The sequence below is a fragment of the Acromyrmex echinatior genome, chromosome 4, assembly GCF_024713525.1.
Source record: "Acromyrmex echinatior isolate Ae372 chromosome 4, ASM2471352v2, whole genome shotgun sequence".
In the NCBI taxonomy this organism is placed as follows: Eukaryota; Metazoa; Arthropoda; class Insecta; order Hymenoptera; family Formicidae; genus Acromyrmex; species Acromyrmex echinatior.
The window spans coordinates 13446625-13466682 of record NC_141855.1 but is presented as its reverse complement, the minus strand read 5'-3'; the positions used below and the strand labels follow the sequence as shown (position 1 = coordinate 13466682).

Here is a 20058-nt window from a genome sequence, read left to right as displayed (position 1 = left end):
GAAAGATGCTTCTAAGACCGTCGTAGCGAATGTACGTGCTGCTCGATGGACATTAAGGGGTTAAGGTGCGCGAGACTCTAGACGTATCTACGAATGGACAAACGAAGCTGGAGGTAGATCTTCTGATGGGGATGCAGGTGGTGAGGGTCAAAAACACCTTACCGAGAAATATCCACGACAAGACCGCAGCGAGCGAAACGGGCGCTCGTAAAACGCTAGACCCGGATAAGTGGTGGCAAGACGGGATGAGGTTCTTAGGCGACAATATGTTTTCCCGCGGTGAAACCACCTTCGAGAATAAATCACCCCTTGTAAGCCTTGTGTAGCATTAACCGTAATCGATGAGTTTAGATTATGTAATTTTATTCTATTTTTCAGAAATTTAATTGAGTGATTTAATAGAGTTATTGTATATACTCGTGCACGTAATTAAGATTTAATTGAGTTATATATTTGTACACGTAAATGTGTATGATAACATATATCTTAATAAATTTGTAATTTAGATTTACTTGAAACACATCGTTCCCTTAATTTCAAAGTGCTCCAAAAATTATGTTTCTCAGAAAATAGAAAAAACGATTTTTCGACTTGATAGAAAATTATTATTCAAATAATATCCGCAAAAGGAATATATTCTTAATATAATTATATGATTAATTGTCATTTTTGCTACATTTGTTTCTTAATATAATTAATTGTCATTTTTGCTGCGTTTAAAAATTGTCCTTTTTGAATTGTAATGATTTTTATAATTTTTAAAAAGTTACTTTTTTATAAATAATGACATTTTGACGATTTTTTATGAAGTTAATTCTTCACAAACTACATGGAGATTTGAAGACTCAAACGAGATTTCAATTTTAAATTATTTTGCCGATTTTGTTTCAAATTTGCACAAAAGAATAAAAGACGTTTTGAATCATATAATTGTTTAATTATATTCCTAAATGTTGAAAGAGTATACCAGACTTTTTCAAATTTTTTTAGAGTATAAAATCTCTTTGAAAAACACAATCGTCTCTCAGCGATCCAGGTGATCTGATTAAGTAGCGAAATTTAGTTTGCGGAAGACACAGGTTTTTTGTTCACTTTTGATGATTGATAGGGTAATGTTTATCTAACTTATTCCGAGTAATAATTCAAGAATCACGTTTGAGTTGTGTCACTTGTGAAGTAAGGGAGAGATACATCTGCCATAAAACAAATAATGGAAAAAGTGGAAAACTGTCAACATAAAGTAAGGTTGAAATAATTCAGAGCCGCGAGTAGCTTGATTCTTACTCTGAATCCGACGACGTAAGGATTAAGAAATAACGAAAAAAATAATCCATAATGTACATACTGTTGGCAATAATAGAGATAAGTCTAACGCAAACCAATGCGCTAAATACGGAAAGGGCAGCGATTCAGAAACGTCTCGTTTAGAAAAATCCGGTCTTTACCGCCGAGCTGCAGCTTAAGTCAACACACGTCGATTACGGGAGTCTATTCTATATAAAAGGTACGATCGAAAAATCGCCACGATGTGCACGAACGACAAAGCTCACAGACTTGACCGGCGACACGTACCGCTCTTTTTCTTCGTGGACGTACTAAAATCTTAACGGGCCGCCATAAAACCGCGATTTATCGTCCCTCGATATAAAAATAAATTACGGTGCCATTATTTTTCGCGCACCGCGAGAAAGCGTCGCGGGGACACGTAGCGTATAAGTCGTCTTGTACAGACTCGAATCGATGGCTTGCGTCCTGAAGTTATCGCGACAGCAGCCACGATAGGGATATTCAAGGGTACTTTGTTGGAATTCTCGTAGCGCGATTTATGCTGCTTTTACACTACACGCCGCTCGTAAAGTTTCCTTTAACTCTCGCCAACTCTGCCGGGAAGCGCATAGTGTATTCAGTGTTGATAATTTTTATAGGAAAGTATACATAATCACGAAGAATTATTGCGCTACTACGATAACGACACTTTAAACAAAACGCATCCATATGTGCTTTTCCACTAGTTTTTCGGATAATTCGATATTCCCTCTAACTTCTTCCATAAAGCAGCGGCACAGCTAAATCGGGACGATCAGCTGTGCGAATTTTGCGAAGTTTTTGAGAAGGCCACCGCCTGCTGGAATCCAGCCATGGGAATCATTAAGAGTACATATGTCAGACCCGGACGGCGTCGCGACGCTGCGGGGACCCAAATGGAAAAAAACGACGGTCGAACTTGGCTCATTACGGTGGTACGGTTTTTGATCTAAATGCGAATCTAACGAGGACACTCCGTGCTCATCGAGAGGGAAGCCCCACAATCTTCGCCGCGAAACTTCACTTATGGCGAATGTAAGTGAAGAGAATCGCTGAAAATAGTGTAGCGCATTATTTTACCTTAGGATTTTTCAAGCAAATTGCTTGAGATTTACATTTACAGAAATCTGCATTCAATCGAGGAAAATATAAAAATGATCGAAAATAATTTAAAAAATTGTATTTATATAACAATAGAGGAATTATTAACAAAAGCGTAATTTGAAATGCAATTTATAAAGGATTTATAATACTGATAATATTTATGCACTATTTGGAATTAACAAGACATAATTTGCATCAATTATCTGGACAGCTTTCCCATATATCTCGACTGATAATAACACGAATCATCTTGCTTGTGTCGCTACACACGCCACTAACAGATCGATAACTCGAGCTGTTAGACAGTGACGAATGGCTTTATGCCAGCACTTTGTGAAGGCAGTTCCGGCTTTTGTTTCAGTTTTTAATATCCACTTTTATACGCCCACTTTCATACGCCATGCTATTTTTTAGTAACTCTGCAGAAACAACAAACACTTAAGGTAGTTAGGGTTTTATAGAGCAAGCTGTCTCCATCATGAAAAATTTTATTTTGTCAGAGACAAAGAATTAATCATTATATTTTTGAAAGGCAAATATCTTTTAATTAAATCGATGTTATCTGTAAATACATAAACGCGATTGTTCGATTAGATAAAATACATTTAATTAATTCTGAATTAATCGCAAAATGAAAATTTGTATGTATATTTGAAATTATTCTCTTGTCATTCAAATCCCTTTTTCGTCGTCTATCTTTCTATCTGCTTGCGATAGACGTATCATTCCGTGAAAGCGTTATTATACTGGGTGTTCTCACTTTTAATTAAATCACCCATTGCATCAGCAAATGGCAATGAGCGAAGCAGCTACCTCATTGTAGCACCTCGACGAAACGAGCTGAAAAATAGAACACTCTTTCCGTCGCCGAGAAATACGTTTTAAATATGTAACGAACCAGTAGCTAATTAAATTAAAATTTTTGATGTGAATACTGCCATGCTTTGTAGAAAACTCTGCAGTATTACTGCTCGTACAATAAACTGACCGACGCGTTGCTATTAAATTTAATTTTCTTAAAGTGTCACTAACAAAAATTAATATTGTAATTGAGTGAGTCATATAATATCATTTATTTTTAAATTAAATCCTTGAGTGTTTTTGTGTAATTTTATTTAAAATATCTTATTTATATTCTATTTTTAGATCTATATTTAAAATTCATATTTCTACATTTATTAGAAGATTTTTCTCTTTTTATTTGAAATAGCTATATTTAATGTATTTATATCTAAAATTTCCCATCAACGCGTTAAATCTCTTTCGATCAACTGAATGATTATCAACTGAAATTACTAAGGCCCGATTCTATAAATATAAGATTAACTTTAATCTCAAATTTAATTAACTGATTATCTTTTTCTAATTCTTAGAATTACAAAAAGGTAAAGATTAAATTGAACTGAGATTAAAGTTAATCTTGCATTTGAATCGAGCCTTAGAATCACTGAGGCAAACACTCAAGCAGTGAAACGTTCTCGACGGAAAGAGGCTAAAGATAAAAACGACAACTGCTTCTACTCCGCGATTTGAATGAACATTTATTCATATTCATTGTTCATACCATCTTTACACGTGTCATAAAGCACGGATTGACGCTTTAAATGCCGTGACATCATCCCGATACAAAGCTCCACGTTAAAGTGAAAACGGACTAGTCAGACGCGCGTTGCAGTTGGTTGACCGATTCGGTCATTTACCACTGAACAGATTTTATTGTTGCTCGCGCATTGTATAAGCGCCATCAAAATGTCACATTGCATTGAATAATAAAAGTTGTCTGTGTTATTTCTGTCAATAAAATCCTCCCTACGTTATAGGGATGCGTCACAGAAATTTCAATTTTGTCATTTTATCAAGCGATCTTTATGAGTGAAAGTTGGCCGGAATAGGATATTCTGTCATCGTAGAATTTCTTTGTAGCGTCTTACGTTGCGACCATAAAAGAAATGATTATTTTCTTTATTCTCAATTGATTTATTTCTAAATTATTCTTAGAAAAATTTTTATTACACTTCTCAACGAAGAAACGTTAAATGAATTAAAAGAAAAATTTTGCTGAAAAATCTAAAAATTTAGCTAGAGATACGGATCTAAAAAATAATTTTGCTGGACTGTCAAAACAATTAAGTAGGACGACATTATTTGCTGGAATATTAAAATATTTTGCAGTATTGTTCATCATGCTTAAGATTCCTGCAAAATTATTTCGATAGTTCAGCAATTAATAAAATTATTTTCAGATCTGTATCTAATAAAATTTTTAGATTTTTCAACAAAACTGCTCTTTCAGTGTGTTTAAACGCTAAATGTTCAACATGTTACAATATAGAAAAGGTGAACGCGAGTCGCTCGAAATGCACAACCAGACCAAGCGAGCTCGCTAAACAGCGTCTGTTATATTTCTCAGAATTTCTCTGGAATAATTACACGAAAGTCGACGAAACACAAGGAAAATATTGGATTGAAACAAAAGTTCGTAGCGCTTCATTTGTATCATATAAAAGATTTTGTCTACGTAAATTTTTTTTAATTGACAAACATCGTAGCATTTTCCTGTTAAAAAAAGGGGAAGCCAATCTTAACAACCTAGATTGGCTTCTCCGAAAAATGTATACCTGCGCCTTTGTCCAGTTTTTTCTTTGTTTGTTCTTATTCAGCAATTCTTTCAACGATCGTGACGTACGTATATATCTACCCGGAAAATATACTCGGCGTCGAGGCGCTTAGACGTACCGGCGCCATTCACGTGCCGGCGCCGCACGCAACCCCTAAATGCTATTAGCCGCGCCATATCAATCCCCACGGAGATCTAACCCTCCTTGGTCGGCCGTAACCCCTTCGTACATTCATTGTTATCCACTTCTCTCGATAACATCGAACGGTCATCGTCTACTCGTCAATGGCAGATCCATAATTGAACAGATTATAGAATCTATGCCACGTTTTATCTAAAATACGCTATTACTTGCAAATAGAAAATCTAAACGCATTACTTGATAATTCCCATTCGTTACGTTTCCCTTAATGTTCGCAAGTAGAACATAATAAAACATGATTTTAACAAGTATTTAAATTTTAACATAAAAGGGAGTAAAGGAAAAATACATACAACTTTGAAACATTTCATTTTTACTTTTATTTTATGCGTTAAAATTATAAATAATGATTACAAATAATGATTTTTAATAGATTTTTATTTAGCGAGTGTTTATTTAGCGATTTTATGTGCAAGTGATATAATATGCATTTGCATATAAAATCACTCATTTAACACACATTTATAATGTAACATTAAATATGTAGCAACTATTATTCGTGACTTTGTGAATATAAAATGAGAAGAGAATAAAAGAGAATAAAAGCTATCTATTATTTAGGCTTTCAATGTTGTTGATTGAACGCGGGTAATTTTCTTGAAATACGCTCGCGTGGAATAGCGAAATAAGGTTGCAACGTGAATAAGAGATCGTTGCCGTAGAACGCGAGCCGAAAAATCTTGACCTTATCTTCCCGCCACCCTTGCCGCCATCTTGTGCACGTCGTTAAGCTTAACGACCGCGTTCAGAATTGCCGCGGCCTTTTTTTGCTATAACGAGACGCGGCACTTGGTTCTTCGCACCCCATTCTCCATGGTTTCCCGTACGAGAGACATTTAAGTCCGTAACTTCATTGTTATGGGGGGGCAGTGCTGCGCGGTGGGATGAAGTGAGGAACTTCAGCTTCTGCTCTTCGCATAATCGCGCACTGGAGAAATCGATTAACCGTTGAATTTTGCGATAAGAGCCCGAGTGTAGGAATCACCTTATTTCCGCAACCACCCTTTACTGCAATGCGCCATCCACTTTCATATTTAGTTGATAATGTGCTCTAAAATATCTTTTTCTCTAGGTTATTGCTTTATTATTATATATTAGTTATATTTATACTTGTCATACATATAAGATTCTATTGTATATTAATATCTCCGCCTTTTAGAAAAGTGAATAATTTTATTTAGTATTCGTGATTACTATTAGCAACGTCATTTATTTCAGAATTCGAGCGTATTCATAGAACTCGGTCATGAAAAGAAAACGTTCTTAAAATGAAAGTGGCAGGATAACAAACGATCGGTTTCACCGATCGAACTTTGCCGTTATTTGCCCGGCACGCGCCCTTTACTCGCGAAACGAAGGAAGGAATAGAGGTCGGTTGTTCCGCGTCTATGAAACTTAATATTCCGTAGGAAGGACTTACGTAAGGACGCCAACAGCAAGAAGAAAGACGCACGGTAAAAACCCACCCTCACCTCCGTCAGCTTTACCTACACTCGCTCGAGCAATCGATAGGGTGACTCATCGAGGGCGGTGACAGAGCTTTTTACCCTTCCCCTCCTGCCTCCACTCTCCCTCTTTTTCTATTTCTTGCCTTTCTTGCTTACAGCTTACACTCTTCTCCATCCACCCTACATTTCTTCTTCTTCTTTCGCCCTTGCTCGTTTCCGGGCCGTACGATCTCTCCCCCATCCCCGTCTACTCAAGAAAGCGTGTCCAAACTTTAAAACTTTCCGCAGCAGCCCACTTTTCGGTCGGTCTGTGTGTGCGAGTTCCTTCGGGGCGATGAAATAACGGAACGCATCTCAAAGTATGCAACTGCAACTGCGCTGCGCACTTTTGCTCGGAGCACCGCGAACTGGAACGTGAGCAGTTTTGCCCGCAGCCAATTTGTCGCCCCGATTCGGTTCAGTTCCTTTCAAAAGTTTCACGTTTCGGTTTAATCTTTTCTCTGCCGGATCTAAATCACTTAATTTATTTATAAGTTATAATTATTATTCTTACTTAGATAATAATATTTTCAATTAGATAATTAATAATTATTTAGATAATAACAATATCAACTTCTGAACGTTAAATTTTATTATCGCAATACCAATAACACGATTATAAATTCTTGCACATATTTTATTTGCCATATAAAATTTTCCATTTTCGCAAAGTTTGTTTAACTGAGTTTATGAAATAAAATGCACAAACTGATGAAATCACATGATGAAATTCGTTCTAACGAATGAATTCCGGAACGTCCCGTGAAACAACTTCGAACACCGTCCACATTTCTGCGTTATCCTTGCTGCTCTTAATTGTCTCGTTCGCATAGCCCTTTCCGCGATCCCAACAGGCGTTCAAACTTTAAACTGCTTCATTCCACGCGAAATAACGAGACATGTTCGCGGAACAACGCCTGCAAACGCTACGCTGTCGCTCTATAACGTCTGTAACAGGTAGCTTGCGAATTTCTCATTCTCTCCGCAGTCGATTCGTTAGCAAACTATCTTTTCGTTGATTCGTCAATTCTCCAGTTTTTCGCTCAAGCTTGGAAATATACAAACTTTTTCAAGATGAAAAATGCATATAAAAGTCTGACATTCGTACAATTTACGTTCTATTTTTGACAACGTGTATAATTCGGATTTTCGGTGCACAGGACTACTGCAAAATATTCGAGAATATTTTTACGTGCTCCATGTATTACGTTACTGTTTTTTTTTTATGAAATAAAAATTATTCGTATTTAATTAACGACATTGAAAATTGAATAGCTTTTATTCTCTTTTATTTTCTTTTTATTTTATATTCATAAAATCACTAATAATACGATATGTTTAAAACACATTTCAAAAATAGGCTGTCAAGTGATAAAGTCCAAAGATATTTTCCAAAATGGGTTTCTTGCATTACATAATTTGTTAAACACGTCCAAGCAGCTAATTTTTATTTTCCATCTTCTTTTTTCGCCATTTTCAGACAGAACGCGCGTCTGGTCGCGCCACGTGAGAGATTTTTTAAGATGGGATTTTAACGAGCACGTAGGATATTTTTCAGAGTCTTCCTTCACCAGTTGCCTTAATACTTTTCGCTCAGTTCCTCTTGCGCATCGGACGTGCTCTCGAACTTTAAAACACATCCCGCCGTTCAATCTCCCCGCAGTTCCACCCTTCGCGTGCCAGGATTTTCACACGACAAAAATAACGAGATGCATTCAGTGAAGTGCAGTCGTCGCCCGCACTCGCGCGTATCTATAACGAGTACACGTGGCAGAATGTCGGTGCTAGACAATTTGTTAGCTCCGAGCTACCCTTTCGTTCATTTCATTCATTTGATCTTTTTCTTCGATTTCGTCTCATTACGCAGTTTCCTTTTAAATTTTTCACAAATTACAAACCTTGTCAAACGCTAACGAATTTTTTTAAAAATGCATATCGGTTTTTGTAAAAATAAAAAATAGAAGTTTAATTGGATTCTAGTTTAATTGGATTTGCTGGCAAAAGTCATAGTGTACGTGAAAAGTACGATATTTTTTATAAATTGATACAGTAAAAAATGAAGTTTTATATGAGAATATTTTTAAACGTAACGCAGATAATTTGTGTAAAAACTTACAAATACGTTTTATCTTCTTTTATAAACGAATTGTTAAAGTGATAGGAAAACTCATAGAATATTGTACAATTAAATTTTCAGTTCTGTTTAACTTGTGCACAATGTGTACATTTTGTTTTATAAACGAATTGTTAAAATGATAGGAGCTCATAGAATTGTACGTACAATTAAATTTTCAGTTTGATTTGTTTCGCATGTACAGTTGTTCCGCTTGTAACAAATTTTATAAACCATTCTTTTATTAATTACTGCAATTATCAGTGCGGTTGGAGCATCACGAGTCATAAATTAATTATTTAATTAAACAGTCTTTTAATATATTGTGAAAAGGCTCTCCCGGACTCTGTGGCATTTCAACGAATAAACAAATTTATAGCATTGCATAAATTACACAAATTACACAATTGTTATTTCCTAAAATTAAATAATAGATATTTAATTACATAAAAAATACTCTTTTATTCTTTAATCAATTAATTATCTCTTTACGAAAGAGCACGTTAGTAATATGCTTGTTCTTTATCTTTTGTTACCGAACAACGAAAAATTCAAAGTAACAAGGCCATTAATTCTAACTTTGATCGATCAGCGAGGAGACACCTTTCGCTATTTTATTGTGAACGAAACGAGTGGCGTCAATTAATCTATTAAATTAAGTGATCAGTTAAACTTCACTTTTTTCGACATTATTAACTCCCACGAAGAAAGTTCGTATTTTTCAGCGCGTAACTCGTTTAGTTTCATGTGCAACAAGTTAATAGGCTTTTTTTGCGACCATGCGCGTATACGGTAACCCGACTGTCGAAAAAAGTAAAAGGGAGGATCGTTACGTGTGTGCGAACGTTATTTGAATGATGGAACGTATCCGATGCGAATGATGAGAGTTCATTGCCCGTTCGCTTCTCGAATCGCAGATTCGTGATTGGTATTTACGTCGCGACCGTGTCTACCATAAACGCGAAACTATGGTGTTTATTGACGATACTGAGCGAACGCGGACTGAATGAAACATCCGCAAATTCACATTTGGCGTATCTATCCACGATTTTATATAGTTATTTTCCTTTTTCCGAGCTGTAGAATTTTCTATCTGGAACGTAATCAAACAAGCTTAAAATTATGCTGTATTTATATTTGATTAAAAAAAAATAAAATTATTTTTTTAAATTATTTTTTGAAAATTTTCCCATTTCTCAGGTACAAAATTGGGAGTTTGAAATAGGACGAAATATTGCAATATTTTTTACGACCTATTAGTTTCGCGCTGCGAGTCATTTTCAAAAAGAGGCTTCTTTTGAAAGCCGAGAGTTTGAGTCTTCACGATGTGCAGTGGTCGAATCAATAACGGATGGCGCGAGCGAGACGGATAGACGTAGACTAGATAGGAATGTTGCGGATGGAAGAAAAGAAAGAAAAAAGGAACAAAGAAGGCCAAGGAGAGAGATTCAATTTGGAGCTCTTGCACGTTTGCTCACGCGCTCGATAAGCCGACTCTAGCTGATTATTTTGCGAGAGTATCACGGAGTATCGGGCCGAGTATCTTTTTCGCCAACATGACAGCCGTCAGACCAGCATGGACTCGTTTTGTCGGTTCCTGTGCAACGTTGTTATCGCCGTTGTCGTCTTTCTCAGGATGATCAGTGAGTAGCGAGAGCGAAACATCGATCAGCGGATCCATAAATCATTTCGCAGAAAGAAATTATATTTGCGCGTAAATAAGCTTTGGTGATAAACTATTAACACAAAAAGGATTTTGCTGAAGTAATTAAAAATTTAGTTGTATCTACACAGAAAAAAATTAATCTTAAAACTAATATTCTCATATATTAGCAAAAATATTGAATTAATTGATGAATTTGTATCGATTATAAATCTTGAACTGAGTGTGAAGTAATATTTGCAGTAACACAAATTCAATCAAATGAAGTCTTTGAAACAAGATTACAATATTTTTGCTTATATATTATTGTCAATTTAAGAATAATTTTTTTCCGTGTAGATACAGATTTGAAAGTAATTTTGTTGGACTATCAAAATAATTATATAAATCTTAAGCATGATAAGCGATGCTGCAAAAGTTTTGACATTGTAATAATCAATTTGACCTACATACTTATTTTTATGGTGTTCAACAAAATTACTTTCAAATCTGTATCTAACTAAATTTTTAAATATTTTAGCAAAACCGTCCTTTCTCTATGTAAGCATGAGTAATGCTGTAAAAAGTTTTGACATTCTAGCTATCAGTTTGAGTGCTGTACAGAATTATTTTGGTCCAATAAAATTATTTTTTTTTATCTGTGTCTAGCTAAATATTTAGATATCATCCTTCCTGTAAAAGAATGGCTTTCGAAAAAGCGTTACTGAAATTAGCGACTCTGCACGCGAAATGTGTTTTCTATTAATATTCGTTGAAAAGCTATTTGTGAATTTTTTACTGTATCGGCAATTTTACCAAATAGACATGTATGTGAGCAATTATAATGACTGTGCAATGTAAATTCCCGCGACCGAGAGCTGTATATTAATGGACGAGCTGTACTCCGCTAATATTAACCGCGCTGAATAAATTTTATTAGTATTCCATGCGAGTTACCGCGAAGATAGTCAGAATATCGCATAACCGCGACTGCAGTATTTAACTTGGCTATCTATCCCATGCGAGCTTAAAGCTTAACGCTCGTGCCATTATTCTCTGCTGTCAGATAATACTTCTTCTTCGACGAACGAGCTTTGTTACCATAATCATCGTCGCGATAGATTAGCGCAAACTTAAATTGGATTTCGACTCGGTATTCGATTTCTCGTTTTTCGTAAAAAGCACAGCTGAACTTCAGACATTTGTCATGTGCCTTTGTCAGACAAGCGGCTCTCAATTTCTTAACGCTTACGTTCTCTCCCATATCGGAAACTCGATTCTACGACGTGAAATACATCTGATATCGTCGGATTTAAAATGTTAAAATGGTGAGACGCGTTTACTCCGATATTGGAGACGGTTGATCGCGTATCACAATACCGTGTATCGGGCGACCTTTGGCGACGTCCCATGCATGCCTCGACAGCTGCGGTCGATCGCATCTGCTACCATGGTCTGCCATAACTTGGAGCCTTGACCTTTGAGTCGTTCGTTATCTGTTGGTATTTAAAGCCGCGAAACCGCGCATAGTTGTGGCGCGGCGTCGCACGCCACGCGAAATAATGAGGCCGTACGAGATTTCTGCGAAGTAATACTCCTCGAGAAAACGGGGCTTACCTTATTATCACGTGCAGTCACGTCAGCGAGAGAACGGCGAATAGCTACGCATGCGTCTTACAAAATCGATGCCTAATTTTCTACGATGAGTGCGCGATACAATTGCTTCTAACAAATAAATCTCTCGAGGTGTTAATTTTAATTTTAATGAAACTTTGTTTACATATAAATTACGTAAATACAATGAATTTCGAAAATATCAGTTGGGTCAATAAATAGTTTTTAAGGGATGAAATCCCTTGTATCTTATATGTAAAGCAGTTTTCAATTTTTTTTGTTGTGCTTTAAAACTTCAAAATATTTCGCCATAGAGATGTAACTCTCTTGTAACTCTTTTCGAATAAACCGCTACAATAGGGACTTTTAAAAAGCGTGATATTTATTCTTTCTTGATTATTCGTTTCGTCGTTTTATGTTTCATTTCTATGCTCGATTTGCGTGATCGATGAGGATTATCGTAAAAATTGCTTTGAAAATTGTCTGAATAATTCCCATCGATACAACAGGGTTGTTTTGCATTGATAATATCTTTGATCGTTTCATTTCGTATATGTAGCAGTTAAGCAGCAGACACATATAAAAATAATAAAAACATGCATACATTTTATGATACAAAATTTTTATTTATTTTATATAGGCTACAGAAAAAAATGTAGATAATATACGTTTCCAATATATTTTAAATAACTGTGAAACATAATTTTAACAGAAAATGTCGCTTTATTTTCAGAAAACGGCCTCCTTTCCTTCGAAAATCCCAACTATCACCTAGATCCAGCTCGGTTGGACGATGCTTTGAACAGCAATGGAAACGGTAGTTCTCTGTACGATGAATTGTATCAGGAATTGGTCGGTGGCGGTGGCAGAAGCGGCGAGGTGACTGGCGGCGGCGGAGGAGGAGGAACGAGGGTGCAAGCACGCAGAACCTACGCCACATTGGATCTGGGCAGCATGGGGGTGGATGTCACCCAGGGCCCCCTGACGCAGGATTCCGTGACGGACGACGCTCCCGACAACACGGACAACCATAACCTAGGGTGAGTGTCATTAGCTCTGTCACGTTTGCTTCCTCTCTCTCTCTCTCTCACGCGCGCGCGCGCGCGCACACACACACACACACACACACACACACACACACACACACACTTTGGCGTTCGATAAATGGTTTCCCAATGCACGTTGATAGAACGATATTGCCGCGTGTGGAAATTAAGGGCGCGATAGGACGAGAATACGATAAAGTATCGTCGTTTCGACAGAAAAATGTGTCAACGTACGTTATCGCGATTTTACTTCGATAACGCAGAATTAATTTTTTATGAGCTATTCAGGATTTCTTTCCACACAGAAGTGATAAAAGTGACAACAAAAAAAATATGAAAGTGATTATCTAAAAGAGACTTACAGTACTTCCAATATTTGAAAGAATTATTTCAATATAATCCTGTTAGCAAAAAGAAATACATGATCATGAATCAGAAAGCAGCCTTGTATTGGGATTTTATTTTTTCATCTCGACCAACTGAAATATCCGGGAGTCTCTTTCTCTTTTTCTCTGGAACGCAGGAAAATGGAATATGGCTTCCAGCAGCAAAATAGAAGCCGGTCTCTCGTCTCTTTTTTTTTTTCTTGCGTAATATAAGGTCCGACCACCCATCGTGGCCATCGATAAAACTTTCGAGTCGGACCTCATCGGGGTACCGCATAAAATTTCAATAAATCTAAAAGCGAGAAGATAGGGACTGGAGAGAGAGAGAGAGAGAGAGAGAGAGAGAGAGAGAGAGAGAGAGAGAGAGAGAGAGAGAGAGAGTAATAGAACGAACGGTCGATGTTACAAGACAGTTCGAACTTATTCGCCACTGTTACATGAATTCGATGCAGCCCCCGTTCAGCCAGAATTTACTTCTCTCTTCTTTCTCGTATTTCCATCGGGACTCTGTTCCATTGTTCAACTACGTTATCGAGTTTCCGGGGATATTTAGGATAACACACAGAAACGCGATTCCGCTCATAAAATCGGAGACGTGATAGAGAAGAGTTGTAATCCGAGGTGCGTTCTAAGTTACGCATGAAGCGCATGCTGTATCATTTTATGCTTCTTTAGTATTTGGTAAACAACAAGGACAAATGATGCATCATGCGCTTTGTGCGTAACTCAGAATGCACCCCCGGAATAAGGAAATTCTTAAAGAACGCTAATTATGCTGTGAAAAAATTATGAAGTTACGAAGTACAGAACCACGTCCGATTATCATTATACCTTATGTAAGATATTATGTAAGATATTACAATGATCCGATTGCTTTTGTTTGAGACTTCAGATGTCCGAGCGTATTTAATTTCTTGCGGAAGACATATGGATGTTGTACAATGTTTCCCGTTTTTAACATTGACTTTTATTATTTTTACACAAATCTGCTTATTTTCTAACTTACTTCATAATATCTAAGAGAGATTGTTGAACTCTTACGTCTTCATTAATTGTGGAAACGAGATTTTCCGAAAGGTCAAGACGATCGTCTTCCAATTCCAATCTACTTTCAGTTAAGATTGAAATTAGATTCATCTCTCCAGCCAGACTTTTTTCATAATTAGTTTTGAGTATCTCTTCGCTCTTTCGTTCAAGATGTTTCATTTTGAAAGATATCCGATTGAAATTTTATGTTTTAGTAATTATATTTTGAATTATAAAATAAGGGAAAAATACATTCTAATTTTGATTAGTTTCTTAATGAATTTATCAGATTCAGGTTTTATTAATATTTTATTAAATTTTATTAGTATTAAATTTATTTACAGTTTTTCAGTATATTAACATCTTTTTAATAAAAGAGAGAGAGAGAGATGCCAGATTGAGCATCTTATTAACTTATTAAAAATTACTTGTCAATTTAATTGCCGATATTACAGTAGTGTAATTGCATTCATAAGTCCGGAAAATCAATTTAAGTTCAGTTCGAAAGATTATAAATATGGTATGTATGCAATAAGTGTATATATAGTATATATATAATTAATATATATAATATATAGTAATTTAGATTGAATTACTTAAGCACTAAAGATTTAGCTTTGACTTTTACGGCCATTACTTCTATTTCTTATTGTTGAATTTTCAAATATACGGTCCAGTAAAATTCTCGTTGTTCTTATTAGTATTTTATTAATATCTTCCATTTCTTATTCTTTTAGCGATCAATATAGATATTCCATGCTCGAAATTATCCGACTAAGCAAAGATCACGTTACACTGATTTCGTTCGTTTTGTGGAAGTGTCAGGACGCATTAATGGTTAGCCGCAAGATTGCAAGAGAGTTTCTGCCTTTAGTATAATAAAAACTCCTTTCTTCTGGACCCTTAGACCCTTTCGCCGACCCGGAAATCCGGGCGAGCATAAAAATGCAATTAAGGAAACGCCCAACGTCTGGTTGCCTCCACGTCGTACTATTTCTTCTCAATAGTTCCTTTCTTTTGGATCGTCAATCTCCATTTTTTCATATTTTTCTCCAAGTTTATTCTCTTACGCTTTTAGCGTAATGCGCGACAATGTCCGTTGAAAAAGAATCAAAAGTCTGCCGCGCGATTTAGAAATGTTTGAAAAAAAGAGAGACTTTGGTTTAAAACGAAGCTCAAGAAGCTGGAATAGAATTTATTTCACGGTGAATGCGCGGCGGTACATATACTAGTGAAACAAAAGTATTATTAGACATTTCTGTCCGCCATTGAACGTGATACACGCGAGAAAGTTCATCCCACAAAATTCCTAGGGGGAACGTGCGACTCGTTTTCTACTCTGTGTAGCTCCCTTGTTCGCTGTGTTGTCGGCAAAATGGCGAAGTAAGGTAATGACGCTATCAGCCAACGAGAATATGGCGTTCCTGATCGAATTTTACGGGCATCGCGGCAAGGGAAGGACGAAAAGCGAATTTCACCGACGACGAGCCGACAGCGAAGGCTTTCATCGCGGTACCACGTTAACTTGATTTACGTGATGTGCTCTTAACGTACGCAACGTTACATCGTTAAGCGCTTGACACATCGGGAGTAGAGCTCCATGTGTCTTCGGAATGCTGCCACGATTGCACTGATGCTGCGACGAAATTTCAGTAACTTTGCTTTCATTCGACGAGTCTGCAATAAATAAATTGCGTTTTTATTTAAGATACGCTCAGTCGTGCGATAACTTTATGATTATAAGGATAATGTTTTTTTATTCTCCGAGTAATTCGATATTTTTTTATGACAGATTTTTATATTTTTCTTTTATGAATATCGTTGGTATACTTATCGTTGGAAAGAATTTTCCTGAAGTATCTAAAAATTAAATAGACATAGACCTCTGAAAATAATTTTGCTAGATTATCAAAATAATTATAAACGTCGAAATCTCAAGATAAATAATGCTGTAAAATGTTTTAACATTTTAGTAACCAGTTTGAATCCTATATAATTATTTTAATGATTCAACAAAGTAATTTTCTGTATCTAAATTTTTAGGTACTTTTGCAAAACTGTTCTTTTCGTGTGTTAGATCATCAAACTTTCGTCCTGTATATTCTGCATGCTCTCGTGGAATCATCAACTTCCTGCACGCAATGTACTGCAATCCCTGAAATGCATTAGCAAACCACCCCATCAGTAACCATGCGGTTGTGTTGAACCCTAGCGAGGCACTCATTACGTAGCGAGGTGAGATTAAACCGCTTTCGCTGATAAGCATCCCGGCTTCAATAGTTTCTAGGAAAAGGAAAAACTTTGCGGTACCACACCATACAATTCTACTTTGGACAGCTACTTTGTCACCTTCTTGAAGCGGAAGGGGTGGGATGGGGCCAGAAGGCATAGAAACGTGAACTCGAATACGACGGGTCTGAGCACGAAACGTCTCGACATTTTCACCTCCGGCTGGATATTAGACGATAAGCTGGCCGTACTGGGGGTGCAAGGAGCCAAGAAAGGACCGGCGATTGAGTCACGATAGGCTAGAAGGTGCGAGGAAGGTGGCACGGTATATCCATTTGTGTGTGTGTGCGCGCGCGCACTTATATAACTATGTGTGTTCGGAGATTGAACTCAATCTAAACTTGCGACAAACTTTGTCCGGGCCCCGCGCTATCTCTCATACCTCTGTCGATTCGCCATCTACAACCTCCGACCTTGTTCGCGATAGGGCGAAGGTGACGTCCCGAGACCAAACGTTGGCGGCAAAGTGCATAAGAGAAACTCATCGGCTACGTGGAGGAAAAGAAAAAGCGTGTTTTTTGAAACAAAATCTTTGCTTCAAATTGTCCTCGAAAATATATTCATATATCGCATAATGAGCGCGTAGGAAAGAATTTATAGATAACTAGATGCCGAAAATAAGACATGATACAGAGGATAAAATCATTAAAGATACATAGCGTTGAAAAAAACAATTCAGATGTTTTTGAAGACTCTAATAGAGTCTGGTCAAGTGATTTTTTTGTTAACTCCTGTAATAGAGAAAGATATATATATATAATCTTCCTATATATATATTATCCCATTCTATTTTTACTGTCTTATTCTCTGTAAGCTTAATTATAATTATAGAGTGAAATTATTTAAGTTAGAGTAAAATAGTATATATACCTCTTTTTCTCAAAATTTTTACAAAATTCTATTACTAAATATTTTAAGATTTTTAAATAGAAAAAAGAATTGAATTTATTGATAATGTTAGGTATTCTGTTACACAATTTCGTAGAAAAGCGGAGTAAACCATTTTCGCGAAACGGCTATGCTTGAAAAATTATTTGTAACAAGAAATCATTTAATGTTTCAAAAAGTACAGGATAAAAGCGCCGTAGCGTTTTTAATAGCCGGATCTCTTCATATATCCGCCGGAGCGGTTGGCAAAGAGCAAAGGAATATTAACGAGGAAATGCATTTTCTTCGTCAAATAAAAAGATAGTCAATGCATAAAGAGGCAAATTAAAAAATTAGAAGTCTGCAAAAGCGGACAGCCAATTAAAAATGCTTTAATTTCACATTTACTCAAAAAATTCAATAAAATGTCGCATGCATTTCCCTTCTTCTATTCGCTTCTTTTTTTCCAATGAGCTTGCCTCTCGCCGGACGTATTCTCATGAAATTCAAAACCGTTACGGAGTCGTAGCTCCGGAGTAAATCGCGTTTCATCGCAAGGTACCATCGATGAAAAGTGGAAATTTTCACGCGAAAAAGGAAGCGCTGATAACGCGCGAAACGAGGTTATCGGACTGGATGTGTGCACAGAGCTGAGTTATGTCGCGACTCACAATTTCGCATCACTAGTTTCCGTTATGATAACAAAAGTTATGCCGCACTGTAACGTCTAAGATAATTCCCTCTCCGCATGTCGTTGTTGTTAAAATTAACACTCTCTTCATAATTTCTTGACGAACTTCTATAATACTTAGACACCAACAAATAAAATAAAAATACATATTCTGAGAAACATTGCAAAGATTACATATCTTAAATAAAGAAAGAACGAATAACCATATATATTAAGTTTTGTAGTCATAGAATTTTAAGAGAGACTTCTATTGGCAAAAAGTATTTTTCGTTAATTATTCATCTAGCACGGACTGTCTTACATTCTAAAAAATATGGATGTAGATTTAACACACTGTGCAGTACCTACATAATTCTCACTTTAATATTAAATCAACACAGTGTGGATTTAAAATTTTTGATGTTTATATTCACACAATTATGGTGTGGATTTGAAGCCCATCACGTTAATTATATAGACACTGTGGTATTAAATCCATATCTTATTTTTTAGAGTGTAGAAATGAAATAACATGATCAAGCATTGCGTACTCGCATTGTTTCTCATTCAATGAAAGAATAGATCTGGTTATGACGGAAAAAATGGAGTAGACAAGCTATAGATTAATGCGGGATACATCAATCTTCATCGGTGGCTGACAGCTTATCTGACCGGCGGCAAAACACAGCTACAATCCACCGTCCATATTCACTTATATCACATCCTTCGGCCTTATTCCTTTGCTCTCATCTCTGGATAATCATTCTTCGGAAACTCGAAAAAAAGAGAGACCGAGCATCTTACCGATATAAAAAAGAATCTAATTGAGCGTTGCAGCAAAGGCGACGGTTACGCCAACGAGAAATCAATTTCTTTTACACGCTTTTGTAAAATAACTTTTTTCTCCTCTACAAAATTGAATTTTTTTCATGCTATATCGTCTTTCCGATAAAACCGATTGAATAACGAGTTAGCAGAGAACCCAATTCCTGCTTCCGCAATTTTCTATTGGCAGCTACCGCATGAAAAATTGAGTAAACAAATTCAGAGAGAAAGAGCACAGGTCGCGAAATAATAAAAGCCGCACTCGCGTTTCTGTTATTTTCAGCCCTTCGATAAAAACCGGCTGTCAAACTTACATTTACAGTTTGCCGTAAATCAGCCGTGCGACATACGGAGTGTCGCGCGAGATATAGCAGGACTCCCCGAAAAAGGATTCGTATTTCGGGAATGTGGAATAAAAATGAAAGAAGAAATTGCCGTGGCAAAAATACGTCTGTCCCGTCTCGTAAAAAACAAATTTCGCGACAAATTGTCGCGAGCGTGCGTTTTCGTTCCACGTAATACCACCGGATGACTCCAACCGCACTCCACTTCGCTTAGTGCGGTCTATCGTAGCGAGGAAGTGGCCGGCTCTCTTTATTTTTATTATCGCGTCATTATCATCTCGACCCCCATATGATCCTCCTGGTGAAACGGTGGTGCGATACTGAGTATTCGCGAACAACCCTCGCGGGCAGAATGCACACATAATCGCGCCAACTGCACAAAGCGACGCCTCGTAACGACGTTGTCGACCGATATTCCGATAAAGTCCCTCGGGCTCAGCTCCATTCAGGAAGCATAAACCCATAAGGAAAGGTGCGTCGCGTCGGGCGCCATTTGGGTGAGAATTACGAAACACCCGGTA

General features: G+C 36.8%; 1 protein-coding gene across 1 annotated transcript in view; it reads left to right on the top strand.

Annotated features, from left to right (window-relative positions):
• Positions 1 to 20058, top strand: part of LOC105146434 (protein Fe65 homolog) — a 128040-nt gene that overhangs the window by 57126 nt on the left and 50856 nt on the right. Inside the window, exon 3 of the mRNA XM_087405257.1 lies at positions 12818 to 13124. Coding sequence (XP_087261383.1) covers positions 12818 to 13124 — 307 coding nt within the window. The remainder of the gene's footprint in view (positions 1 to 12817; positions 13125 to 20058) is intronic.